Below are 14,497 nucleotides of genomic sequence, written 5' to 3'. Positions count from 1 at the left end.
GAGGGTTCAGAATAGTAGCCTGCATGTAATGCAGAGCACAAACTATGACGTATATATATGTCATAGGTCATGTAGGAGTTAATCATTTAAACTTCTGCTCTTTCTGGGATTTGTGGTCCTGTGGGCAGTCCTATCCGTGGTTGACAGCTACCTCTGTATACATACATGGACAAAGAAATGTGTCAGTTAGTGATAGTACCGCCAATTGGTCTGAAAATCCAAGAAAAAGCAAAGGAAACAATGATTAAAACACAGGTAATACTGAATGTTTTCTCACACAACTACATTATATATCAATCTACTCATCCCCCAGATCTATTACATGATGTCTGCAGATAGAACAGTGTTTTCATGGTGACAGTTTCCCCTTAAGTCATTTCCTAGTATGCTGGGGGTCTCCAATCCCAGGATGGCTGTAGAGTAGAATCAATGTTCTTTTCATGATCAACTAGTCTCACTAACATTGTATTTTACAGGACATCAAGAGGACAAAAAACATGTTCCACCTCCTCTGCTTATTTTTCTTAAAGCATCTGAACGTCCTACTGGCTTCTCGGAAGATGAAGCCCGTCCCAGCCAAAACCGACAGTAAGTTCTTAAGACTTAAATATATGTTTAATGATATACAGTAGGTTATGTTCTAGCATTAACAAGCAGTGGGATAACTAGTTAGAAATTGATCACTTGAGACCTTAATGTTGATAGCGATTTTTTTATTTGTGCAAGCTAAAGCTTCAGACTGGGAGCCAAAACCGGTCTTTGTATGGAGTCTAGCTGGTACCAGCAACATATTATTATTATTTATTCATATAGCACCATTGATTCCATGGTGATGTACATGAGAAGGGGTTATACACAAATTACAGCTATCACTTACAGTAAGCAAAGTAACAGTGACAGAGTGATACAGAGGGGAGTTTCCATACTGGTTCTGTTAATGTTTCTAAAATCCATTTCCTTTCAATAAGAGACTAATCGATAATCTAGTAGTCAATCTGTCAGAGGATGGCCTGTTAAGGCCCCGTCTCACTAAGCGATTTACCAACGATCACGACCAGCGATATGACCTGGCCCTGATCGTTGGTAAGTCGCTGTGTGGTCGCTGGGGAGCTGTCACACAGACCGCTCTCCCCAGCGACCAACGATCAGGGGAACGACTTCGGCATCGTTGAAACTGTCTTCAACGATGCCGAAGTCCCCCTGCAGCACCCGGGTAACCAGGGTAAACATCGGGTTACTAAGCGCAGGGCCGCGCTTAGTAACCCGATGTTTACCCTGGTTACCAAAAAAAACAAACAGTACATACTCGCCTTTCGGTGTCCAGGTCCCTTGCCGTCTGCTTCCTGCTCTCTGACTGAGCCGCCGTACAGTGAGAGCAGAGCGCAGCGGTGACGTCACTGCTGCGCTCTCACTTCTCACTGTACGGCCGGGAGTCAGTGAGAGCAGGAAGCAGACGCCAAGGGACCTGACGGACATCAGAAGGCGAGTATGTACTGTTTGTTTTTTTTTACATTTACGCTGGTAACCAGGGTAAACATCGGGTTACTAAGCGCGGCCCTGCGCTTAGTAACCCGATGTTTATCCTGGTTACCAGTGAAGACATCGCTGGATCGGTGTCACACACACCGATTCAGCGATGTCAGCGGGGCCTCAACGACCGAAAAAAGGTCCAGGCCATTCCGACACGACCAGCGATCTCACAGCAGGGGCCTGATCGCTGGTACGTGTCACACATAGCGAGATCGCTATGGAGGTCGCTGTTGCGTCACAAAACTAGTGACTCAGCAGCGATCTCGCTAGCGATCTCGCTATGTGAGACGGGGCCTTAAGGCTAGGATCAGTTCATTGCCTGTAAAGACTGTAATATAATGTAAGAAGCCTCTTCAGAGAGGCAGAGGACATGAACAGTAGTGCCATCTATTCCAAGTAGCAATCTTAAAAGTCACTATCGACTTTTTAAAAAACCTTGCCACATAACTTAGGAAAGGAAGCCAAAGCAGAAATTCCCATTGCAGATATGTGTTTCGGGGTGTTTGCTTCTCATCAGCGTAAAGCAGGAGATCTGATTTTCCTGCGTGAGAGACGTCTGACATGGGGTTTAAGGGTTTAGGTTTCTTCGTGTAGACAATTCTTCCCTGGGAATTTGAGAGAGTTCACGTCCTCTTCCTCTCTGAAGAGGCTATTTACTTATTCAGATTCCCTGGGAAGCATTGCATTTCCTTTAAGTCTCCACAAGCAATATAATCTGAAAATAATGAATGACATATAAACTTTTCCAGCTGTCTTGCTCATTAAAATCTGTCTCCATATCCATATAGTCATCTTTACTGTTTTGCTAATGTTGTGACATTTATTTTGCAGGTGAGGCAGGGCGGGGTCTCGCTGTGAACCCACAAAGAACATGGGATCCAGCTGGAGACGACTTTACATCAGCACTGGATGACATTACTGGACATTCTACACCACCGGATACGACATTACTAGACATTCAGCAGCTAGACGCACTCACTGAATAAGTGAGTTTCCTACTGCAGAACGAGGCAGATTCCAGACTTGGTCTCTGTCCTCCACCCCTGGATGTACCATTACTGGACATTCAGCAGCAAGCAGCTAGATGCACTCACTGAATAAGTGAGTTTCCTACTGCAGAACGAGGCAGATTCCAGACTTGGTCTCTGTTCTCCACCCCTGGATGTACCATTACTGGACATTCAGCAGCAAGCAGCTAGATGCACTCACTGAATAAGTGAGTTTCCTACTGCAGAACGAGGCAGATTCCGGGCTCGGTCTCTGTCCTCCACCCCTGGATGTACCATTACTGGACATTCAGCAGCAAGCAGCTAGATACACTCACTGAATAAGTGAGTTTCCTACTGCAGAACGAGGCAGATTCCGGGCTCGGTCTCTGTGCTCCACCACTGGATGTACCATTACTGGACATTCAGCAGCAAGCAGCTAGATACACTCACTGAATAAGTGAGTTTCCTACTGCAGAATGAGGCAGATTCCGGGCTCGGTCTCTGTCCTCCACCCCTGGATGTACCATTACTGGACATTCAGCAGCAAGCAGCTAGATACACTCACTGAATAAGTGAGTTTCCTACTGCAGAACGAGGCAGATTCCGGGCTCGGTCTCTGTTCTCCACCACTGGATGTACCATTACTGGACATTCAGCAGCAAGCAGCTAGATGCACTCACTGAATAAGTGAGTTTCCTACTGCAGAACGAGGCAGATTCCGGGCTCGGTCTCTGTTCTCCACCACTGGATGTACCATTACTGGACATTCAGCAGCAAGCAGCTAGATGCACTCACTGAATAAGTGAGTTTCCTACTGCAGAACGAGGCAGATTCCGGGCTCGGTCTCTGTCCTCCACCCCTGGATGTACCATTACTGGACATTCAGCAGCAAGCAGCTAGATGCACTCACTGAATAAGTGAGTTTCCTACTGCAGAACGAGGCAGATTCCAGACTTGGTCTCTGTCCTCCACCACTGGACATTACTGGACATTCAGCAGCAAGCAGCTAGATGCACTCACTGAATAAGTGAGTTTCCTACTGCAGAACGAGGCAGATTCCGGGCTCGGTCTCTGTTCTCCACCCCTGGATGTACCATTACTGGACATTCAGCAGCAAGCAGCTAGATACACTCACTGAATAAGTGAGTTTCCTACTGCAGAACGAGGCAGATTCCGGGCTCGGTCTCTGTTCTCCACCACTGGACATTACTGGACATTCAGCAGCAAGCAGCTAGATGCACTCACTGAATAAGTGAGTTTCCTACTGCAGAACGAGGCAGATTCCGGGCTCGGTCTCTGTTCTCCACCACTGGACATTACTGGACATATGGGCAGCACGGTGGCTCAGTGGTTAGCACAGCAGCCTTGCAGCGCTGGAGTCCTGGGTTCAAACCCCACCAAGGACAACATCTGCAAAGAGTTTGTATGTTCTCTCCGTGTTTGCGTGGGTTTCCTCCGGGTTCTCCGGTTTCCTCCCACATTCCAAAGACATACTGATAGGGAATTTAGATTGTGAGCGCTATATAAAAATAAAGATTATTATCATCAGGGCCACATTTTAAATGTTTATTGCCTTGGCTTCTATGAGAACTTTTACATTAACATCTAGAATAAAGTTACTAAAGAAGTTAGTGAATAATATGTAGCAGTGTATCTGAGCCTCTATGGATCTTTATAACACAGATTATACATTGCATTGTGAGGAAGGATTATTTCGTATAGTCATTGAACACCTGGCTGCTTATAAGCATATTTCCTTACAAAGATGTAAATTGGGGTACATTTGTGTTGTTTTAAAAAATGAAGATGATTAAAGAAGATTTAAAAGTGACACACAAAATGTGGAACTGGTTGTATATCAGTCTAGGTGGCATTATATACTTCAGTGTTGCTAGAACATAAATTGCACAGTATTCAAAGAGTAACTTGTCATTTTAATTTTAAGTTTGTTAATCAAGAATACTAATGAAAATGCTATATATATTATCAGAGAATTGTGCTTCTTCCTCTGGACTGACCTTTCAATCTCAATTCAATCAAAATTCTATCAAATCTGTATTCAGTTGTAAAGGGGAGGCAAATGGAAGATGCATTCAGTCAACATTGCACAGCACCTGCAAGTAAATGCCACCATCTGCTGGCTGCACTGTATAGGCAGGAACTGAAGGACGGAGAGTGTGTTCCCTAGATGAAATAATTTGAGGGGGACACCGGGTCAAGTGACATCTGTGACACAGTTGCTAAATATAAAAGGCCAGGACCGTGAAGCACAAGTCAGGGCAAAAGGACGGGCTCGTGGAAGATATTGTGCTCATTGTACCTTAGAGCGGTCTGATCCTGGGGACGTCTCGACTATGTAGTTCAAGCACCAAAGACTGTCTTTTTAGGTAAAGCATTGAAGACCGACTTCGCAGATCAAGCCATAAAAGTCAGATGTTGATCGGCGGCCAGAGAAAAACACCTGTCATTCCTAAAAGAAGACCCTGAGTGAACTGAGATGTTACTTGCAGTTTAGACATATGGTACAGGTTGTGAGCAGGGGGTTATAACTCTGGAACACTTCAACGGGTCCTGATGATTCTGACATTGTTTTCTTGTGACATATTGTACGTCATAATAGTGGTAAAATTTATTTGATATTACCTGCGTTTATTTGTGAACAAACGGAAATGGGGCGAACATTTTGAAAATTTTGCAATTTTCCAACTTTAAATTTTTATGTCCTTAAATCACAGAGATATGTCACACAAAATACTTAATAAGTAACATTTCCCACATGTCTACTTTACATCAGCACAATTTTGGAACCAACATTTTTTTTGTTTGTTAGGGAGTTATAAGGGTTAAAAGGTGACCAGCAATTTCTCATTTTTACAACACTATTTTTTTAGGGACCAAGTCACATTTGAAGTCACTTTGAGGGGTCTTTATCATAGAAAATACCCAAGTGTGACACCATTCTAAAAACTGCACATCTCAAGCTACTCAAAACCACATTCAAGAAGTTTTTTTACCCTTCAAGTGTTTCACAGGAATTTTTGGAATGTAGGGTTGAGCGACTTTCATTTTTTTAAGATCGAGTAGGGTTTTGGGAAACCCGATTTTGTCCAGAGTCGAGTCGAGTGCAGTCGGCCGATTGTCGCTAAAAGTCGGGGATCGACCGAAACACGAAACCCAATGCAAGTCAATGGGGAAGCATAGTCGGCTGTGAGTGGAGGCCAGGAAAACACCTACAGTGCCCATTTTAATGCCAAAAACATCCATTCTTGTTTCTGAAGCTTGCCAATCGTAATTAACTTTATAATAATAGTTGGGCATAGGGAATTGGGGGTCATTTGGCAAAAGTTGTGGGGGGAGTAGGGCTGGCTCAAGTTTTTCGTGGGCCCAGGAAATGCGGACTACGTCACGGCGGTGGAGCAGGGAGAGGTAAGTATTTCAACGTTGCAAGTGCTGTGATCCTGAGCAAGCAGGGGGGGGCCCACTCGTTCGCATTGGCACTGGCACAGGGCCCCTCAAAGTACGGCGGTGTGTTTGCATGGCGGGGGCGCCTCCCACCAGCAGCGACACTTTTGCGTACTCTGAGGGGCCCTGTGCCAGTGACATCGCCAACGAGTATGCCCCCCCACCTGATGAAGGAACCTGCACTTTCATCTGCACCTTCCTCTTTGTCCCTGTGTAAGGTGGTATAACATGCGGGAAGGGGAACCTTACTTTCAGCAGGGTCAGATTCTGGCTGTGTAGAGTACAAGGGGAATGTAGTGGTCTAGGTCAATGTACCAGCAGACTCATTTAGCAGTGGCTGGGCAATGGGCAGGATGAGGAGGAAACAGATATAGGGCCAAAGAATAAAGTAGGCTAAATGCAGTTCAAAATTTGTAACAGGACTAAACAGGCGGCATTGCTTTGTTCAGTGGAGTAGCAAACCCAAGAGCAGCAGACACTGTTTCAAGGGCCTAACCACACTAGTAGGCCAAATGCAGTTTAATATCTGATAGTATAGGGCGAAAGCCAGAATGTGGAAGCTCAGCTTTGTTCAGTTGAGGACAACACCAGGGAGGGGCAGACACCTTTAGTAGGCCGGTCACCCAATTGCATTTTTAAAATGGTAATTTGGAACAGAAGGTTGAAGCTCAGCTTTATTCAGTTGAGGACAACACCAGGCAGGGGCACACAGACAGACACCTTTAGTAGGCCGGAAAAGCCTATTGCATTTTTTAAAATGGTAATTTTGAACAGAAGGTTGAAGCTCAGCTTTATTCAGTTGAGGACAACACCAGGCAGGGGCACACAGACAGACACCTTTATTAGGCCGGAAAAGCCTATTGCATTTTTTATAATGGTAATTTGGAACAGAAGGTTGAAGCTCAGCTTTATTCAGTTGAGGACAACACCAGGCAGGGGCACACAGACAGACACCTTTAGTAGGCCGGAAAAGCCTATTGCATTTTTTATAATGGTAATTTGGAACAGAAGGTTGAAGCTCAGCTTTATTCAGTTGAGGACAACACCAGGCAGGGGCACACAGACAGACACCTTTAGTAGGCCGGAAAAGCCTATTGCATTTTTTATAATGGTAATTTGGAACAGAAGGTTGAAGCTCAGCTTTATTCAGTTGAGGACAACACCAGGCAGGGGCACACAGACAGACACCTTTAGTAGGCCGGTCACCCAATTGCATTTTTAAAATGGTAATTTGGAACAGAAGGTTGAAGCTCAGCTTTATTCAGTTGAGGACAACACCAGGCAGGGGCACACAGACAGACACCTTTAGTAGGCCGGAAAAGCCTATTGCATTTTTTAAAATGGTAATTTTGAACAGAAGGTTGAAGCTCAGCTTTATTCAGTTGAGGACAACACCAGGCAGGGGCACACAGACAGACACCTTTAGTAGGCCGGAAAAGCCTATTGCATTTTTTATAATGGTAATTTGGAACAGAAGGTTGAAGCTCAGCTTTATTCAGTTGAGGACAACACCAGGCAGGAGCACACAGACAGACACCTTTAGTAGTCCGGAAAAGCCTATTGCATTTTTTATAATGGTAATTTGGAACAGAAGGTTGAAGCTCAGCTTTATTCAGTTAAGGACAACACCAGGCAGGGGCACACAGACAGACACCTTTAGTAGGCCGGAAAAGCCTATTGCATTTTTTAAAATGGTAATTTGGAACAGAAGGTTGAAGCTCAGCTTTATTCAGTTGAGGACAACACCAGGCAGGGGCACACAGACAGACACCTTTAGTAGGCCGGAAAAGCCTATTGCATTTTTTATAATGGTAATTTGGAACAGAAGGTTGAAGCTCAGCTTTATTCAGTTAAGGACAACACCAGGCAGGGGCACACAGACAGACACCTTTAGTAGGCCGGAAAAGCCTATTGCATTTTTTAAAATGGTAATTTGGAACAGAAGGTTGAAGCTCAGCTTTATTCAGTTGAGGACAACACCAGGCAGGGGCACACAGACAGACACCTTTAGTAGGCCGGAAAAGCCTATTGCATTTTTTATAATGGTAATTTGGAACAGAAGGTTGAAGCTCAGCTTTATTCAGTTGAGGACAACACCAGGCAGGGGCACACAGACAGACACCTTTAGTAGGCCGGAAAAGCCTATTGCATTTTTTATAATGGTAATTTGGAACAGAAGGTTGAAGCTCAGCTTTATTCAGTTGAGGACAACACCAGGCAGGGGCACACAGACAGACACCTTTAGTAGGCCGGTCACCCAATTGCATTTTTAAAATGGTAATTTGGAACAGAAGGTTGAAGCTCAGCTTTATTCAGTTGAGGACAACACCAGGCAGGGGCACACAGACAGACACCTTTAGTAGGCCGGAAAAGCCTATTGCATTTTTTAAAATGGTAATTTTGAACAGAAGGTTGAAGCTCAGCTTTATTCAGTTGAGGACAACACCAGGCAGGGGCACACAGACAGACACCTTTATTAGGCCGGAAAAGCCTATTGCATTTTTTATAATGGTAATTTGGAACAGAAGGTTGAAGCTCAGCTTTATTCAGTTGAGGACAACACCAGGCAGGGGCACACAGACAGACACCTTTAGTAGGCCGGAAAAGCCTATTGCATTTTTTATAATGGTAATTTGGAACAGAAGGTTGAAGCTCAGCTTTATTCAGTTAAGGACAACACCAGGCAGGGGCACACAGACAGACACCTTTAGTAGGCCGGAAAAGCCTATTGCATTTTTTATAATGGTAATTTGGAACAGAAGGTTGAAGCTCAGCTTTATTCAGTTGAGGACAACACCAGGCAGGGGCACACAGACAGACACCTTTAGTAGGCCGGAAAAGCCTATTGCATTTTTTATAATGGTAATTTGGAACAGAAGGTTGAAGCTCAGCTTTATTCAGTTGAGGACAACACCAGGCAGGGGCACACAGACAGACACCTTTAGTAGGCCGGTCACCCAATTGCATTTTTAAAATGGTAATTTGGAACAGAAGGTTGAAGCTCAGCTTTATTCAGTTGAGGACAACACCAGGCAGGGGCACACAGACAGACACCTTTAGTAGGCCGGAAAAGCCTATTGCATTTTTTAAAATGGTAATTTTGAACAGAAGGTTGAAGCTCAGCTTTATTCAGTTGAGGACAACACCAGGCAGGGGCACACAGACAGACACCTTTATTAGGCCGGAAAAGCCTATTGCATTTTTTATAATGGTAATTTGGAACAGAAGGTTGAAGCTCAGCTTTATTCAGTTGAGGACAACACCAGGCAGGGGCACACAGACAGACACCTTTAGTAGGCCGGAAAAGCCTATTGCATTTTTTATAATGGTAATTTGGAACAGAAGGTTGAAGCTCAGCTTTATTCAGTTAAGGACAACACCAGGCAGGGGCACACAGACAGACACCTTTAGTAGGCCGGAAAAGCCTATTGCATTTTTTAAAATGGTAATTTGGAACAGAAGGTTGAAGCTCAGCTTTATTCAGTTGAGGACAACACCAGGCAGGGGCACACAGACAGACACCTTTAGTAGGCCGGAAAAGCCTATTGCATTTTTTATAATGGTAATTTGGAACAGAAGGTTGAAGCTCAGCTTTATTCAGTTGAGGACAACACCAGGCAGGGGCACACAGACAGACACCTTTAGTAGGCCGGAAAAGCCTATTGCATTTTTTATAATGGTAATTTGGAACAGAAGGTTGAAGCTCAGCTTTATTCAGTTGAGGACAACACCAGGCAGGGGCACACAGACAGACACCTTTAGTAGGCCGGAAAAGCCTATTGCATTTTTTAAAATGGTAATTTTGAACAGAAGGTTGAAGCTCAGCTTTATTCAGTTGAGGACAACACCAGGCAGGGGCACACAGACAGACACCTTTAGTAGGCCGGAAAAGCCTATTGCATTTTTTATAATGGTAATTTGGAACAGAAGGTTGAAGCTCAGCTTTATTCAGTTGAGGACAACACCAGGCAGGGGCACACAGACAGACACCTTTAGTAGGCCGGAAAAGCCTATTGCATTTTTTATAATGGTAATTTGGAACAGAAGGTTGAAGCTCAGCTTTATTCAGTTGAGGACAACACAGACAGACACCTTTAGTAGGCCGGAAAAGCCTATTGCATTTTTTATAATGGTAATTTGGAACAGAAGGTTGAAGCTCAGCTTTATTCAGTTGAGGACAACACCAGGCAGGGGCACACAGACAGACACCTTTAGTAGGCCGGAAAAGCCTATTGCATTTTTTAAAATGGTAATTTTGAACAGAAGGTTGAAGCTCAGCTTTATTCAGTTGAGGACAACTTGAATTAAGGACTGCAGACAGACTTTGCAGGCTGTCCCCTGTGTGGACCATGCATCCAATACATTAACCCATTGAGCCACAAAGGACACGTAACCTTCCGTGGCCAGGCCTACAGGTCCATGTGTCTGTTGTCAGGTATACCTTTGGACTGACAAATTGACAGAATGCAAGGACAATGCGGTCTTTAACATGCAGGTGAAGGGGTGGGATGGCTTTTCTCCCAAAAGAATTGTCAACTGGGTAGCTCATAGCGTGGTACATCGTAGTCCATCCTGGCTTTATTAATATTAAATTAAATCAAAAAATAGGCTCTAGCCACTTTATAATTGGTTCCAGGGGTACACGGGCAGCAGTGGTCTGGTCAGTGGAGGCCTAGTGGAAGGAGGGACCGCAGACAGGCTTCAGAGGCCTAACATAATAAAATGGGCTGGCTGTAGGCACTTTATAATAGGTTCCAGGGGTACACGGGCAGCAGTGGTCAGGTGAGTGGAGGCCTAGTGGAAGGAGGGACCGCAGACAGGCTTCAAAGGCCTAACATAATAAAATTGGGCTGGCTGTAGGCACTTTATAATAGGTTCCAGGGGTACACGGGCAGCAGTGGTCTGGTCAGTGGAGGCCTAGTGGAAGGAGGGACCGCAGACAGGCTTCAGAGGCCTAACATAATAAAATTGGGCTGGCTGTAGGCACTTTATAATAGGTTCCAGGGGTACACGGGCAGCAGTGGTCAGGTGAGTGGAGGCCTAGTGGAAGGAGGGACCGCAGACAGGCTTCAAAGGCCTAACATAATAAAATTGGGCTGGCTGTAGGCACTTTATAATAGGTTCCAGGGGTACACGGGCAGCAGTGGTCTGGTCAGTGGAGGCCTAGTGGAAGGAGGGACCGCAGACAGGCTTCAGAGGCCTAACATAATAAAATTGGGCTGGCTGTAGGCACTTTATAATAGGTTCCAGGGGTACACGGGCAGCAGTGGTCAGGTGAGTGGAGGCCTAGTGGAAGGAGGGACCGCAGACAGGCTTCAAAGGCCTAACATAATAAAATTGGGCTGGCTGTAGGCACTTTATAATAGGTTCCAGGGGTACACGGGCAGCAGTGGTCTGGTCAGTGGAGGCCTAGTGGAAGGAGGGACCGCAGACAGGCTTCAGAGGCCTAACATAATAAAATTGGGCTGGCTGTAGGCACTTTATAATTGGTTCCAGGGGTACACGGGCAGCAGTGGTCTGGTCAGTGGAGGCCTAGTGGAAGGAGGGAGCGCAGAAAGGCTTCAAAGGCCTAAAATAACAAACAATAGGCTCATGGCAGTTTTACATCGGTTACATGGATACACAGGCAGCTTGGTGGTGAGTGGAGGAGTAGTGCAAGGAGTGTCTGTCCCAGTACTCCCAAAATATAAATAGATGTTAATGTATCGCAAAACAACCAAAACAAAAAAAAAGGTGGCATACTTTGGTACAGGGGTGGGCTCATCTGCTGAGTTTCTGACATAGTAATTTGGCAGTAACTATTTAATGGTGCCAATATAGGACACAGACACAGACAACTTTAAGTTGCATCATAGATGTCTACAAATTTGTATTGTCAGTGCCAGACATTGAATGATGTCAGCGAATAGACTAAAGATTGGTGGAGCTGTGCGACATAATTTTGCACGTGGTAGAGCCCATTTTGAGCTGGGGTAGGGGGGAACTCTCTTGAGGCCGGCGGGACCGCCCCAGGGCCACTCATGTTACAACGGTGTGTCTGACGTTGGGTGCGCACCACCACCGCCAGAGACACTACATTGTACTATGAGGGACCCAGTAGCAATGCCGTCAACCAAAAGCGAGCACACCCACCTCTTCAGACAAACAGCAGTCTCACGGGTGCTTGCGCCAAGTCGCGATACCACGGCCCCGTGTGGGGAGTTTGGCCATTTAGGGAGGTGTAAACATGTCGTATGCTGTACAATCAGCTGCAGCAAATTAGACATTAGAAAAGTAATTCACAGGCAAGAGCTTTTCATAGGAAAGCTAGGTGTCGGCCGGGCAAGGTGGGGCAAAAGATTTCGAAATCCAGTTGTGGTTCATTTTAATGAATGTTAGATCGTCAACATTTTGGGTAGCCAGACGAGTCCTTTTTTCGGTTAATATTGAACCTGCAGCACTGAATACTCTTTCTGATAGGACACTTGCTGCCGGGCAAGCAAGCTCCTGCAATGCATATTCTGCCAATTCTGGCCAGGTGTCTAATTTGGAGGCCCAGTAATCAAATGGGAATGATGGTTGAGGGAGAACATCGATAAGGGATGAAAAATAGTTAGTAACCATACTGGACAAATGTTGTCTCCTGTCACTTTCAATTGATGCAGCAGTACCTGTCCTGTCTGCGGTCATAGCAAAATCACTCCACAACCTGGTCAGAAAACCCCTCTGTCCAACGCCACTTCTGATGTGTGCACCCCTAACACTCCTAGTCTGCTGCCCCCTGGAGCTCGTGTGAGAACGATCACGTGCGCTGTGTGCTGGGAATGCCTGAAGCAAACGGTCAACAAGAGTTGATTGTTTGGTTGCTAATATTAGTTCCAAGTTCTCATGTGGCATAATATTTTGCAATTTGCCTTTATAGCGTGGATCAAGGAGGCAGGCCAACCAGTAATCGTCATCGTTCATCATTTTCGTAATGCGTGTGTCCCTTTTTAGGATACGTAAGGCATAATCCGCCATGTGGGCCAAAGTTCCAGTTGTCAAATCTCCGGTTGTGATTGGTTGAGGGGCAGTTGCAGGCAAATCTACGTCACTTGTGTCCCTCCAAAAACCAGAACCCGGCCGTGACACGCAACCAATTTCCTGTGCCCCCGGGAAAGGTTCCGCATTAAAAATATACTCATCCCCATCATCCTCCTCGTCCTCCACCTCCTCTTCGCCCGCTACCTCGTCCTGTACACTGCCCTGACCAGACAATGGCTGACTGTCATCAAGGCTTTCCTCTTCCTCTGGTGCAGACGCCTGCTCCTTTATGTGCGTCAAACTTTGCATCAGCAGACGCATTAGGGGGATGCTCATGCTTATTACGGCGTTGTCTGCACTAACCAGCCGTGTGCATTCCTCAAAACACTGAAGGACTTGACACATGTCTTGTATCTTAGACCACTGCACACCTGACAACTCCATGTCTGCCATCCTACTGCCTGCCCGTGTATCCTCCCACAAATAAATAACAGCACGCCTCTGTTCGCACAGTCTCTGAAGCATGTGCAGTGTTGAGTTCCACCTTGTTGCAACGTCTATGATTAGGCGATGCTGGGGAAGGTTCAAAGACTGCTGATAGGTCTGCATACGGCTGGCGTGTACAGGCGAACGTCGGATATGTGAGCAAAGTGCACGCACTTTGAGGAGCAGGTCGGAGAACCCAGGATAAGTTTTCAATAAGCACTGCACCACCAGGTTTAAGGTGTGAGCCAGGCAAGGAATGTGTTTCAGTTGGGAAAGGGAGATGGCAGCCATGAAATTCCTTCCGTTATCACTCACTACCTTGCCTGCCTCAAGATCTACTGTGCCCAGCCACGACTGCGTTTCTTGTTGCAAGAACTCGGACAGAACTTCCGCGGTGTGTCTGTTGTCGCCCAAACACTTCATAGCCAATACAGCCTGCTGACGCTTGGCAGTAGCTGGCCCATAATGGGACAACTGGTGTGCAACAGTGTCATCTGCCGATGGAGTGGTTGGCAGACTGCGTTCTGTGGAAGAGCTGTAGCTTCTGCAGGAGGACGAGGAGGAGGAGGAGGAGGGGGTGCGAACGCCTACAGCCAACTGTTTCCTAGACCGTGGGCTAGGCACAACTGTCCCTAAATTGATGTCGCCTGTGGACCCTGCATCCACCACATTCACCCAGTGTGCCGTGATGGACACATAACGTCCCTGGCCATGCCTACTGGTCCATGCATCTGTAGTCAGGTGCACCTTTGTACTCACAGATTGCCTGAGTGCATGGACGATGCGCTGTTTAACATGCTGGTGCAGGGCTGGGATGGCTTTTCTGGAAAAAAAGTGTCGACTGGGTAGCTCGTATCGTGGTTCAGCGTACTCCATCAGGGCTTTGAAAGCTTCGCTTTCAACTAACCGGTAGGGCATCATCTCTAACGAGATTAGTCTAGCTATGTGGGCGTTAAAACCCTGTGTACGCGGATGCGAGGATAAGTACTTCCTTTTTCTAACCAGAGTCTCATGTAGGGTGAGCTGGA

At 46.0% G+C, this 14,497-nt stretch overlaps 1 protein-coding gene across 1 annotated transcript in view; it reads left to right on the top strand.

The window, feature by feature from the left end:
- Nucleotides 1-14,497, top strand: part of LOC143804614 (DNA-directed RNA polymerase I subunit RPA2-like) — a 391,215-nt gene that overhangs the window by 289,782 nt on the left and 86,936 nt on the right. The window contains 1 exon segment of the mRNA XM_077282870.1: nucleotides 477-588. Coding sequence (XP_077138985.1) covers nucleotides 477-588 — 112 coding nt within the window.

Source organism: Ranitomeya variabilis, chromosome 2 (genome assembly GCF_051348905.1).
Source record: "Ranitomeya variabilis isolate aRanVar5 chromosome 2, aRanVar5.hap1, whole genome shotgun sequence".
Classification (NCBI taxonomy): Eukaryota; Metazoa; Chordata; class Amphibia; order Anura; family Dendrobatidae; genus Ranitomeya; species Ranitomeya variabilis.
This window is presented reverse-complemented; position numbering and strand designations above follow the sequence as displayed.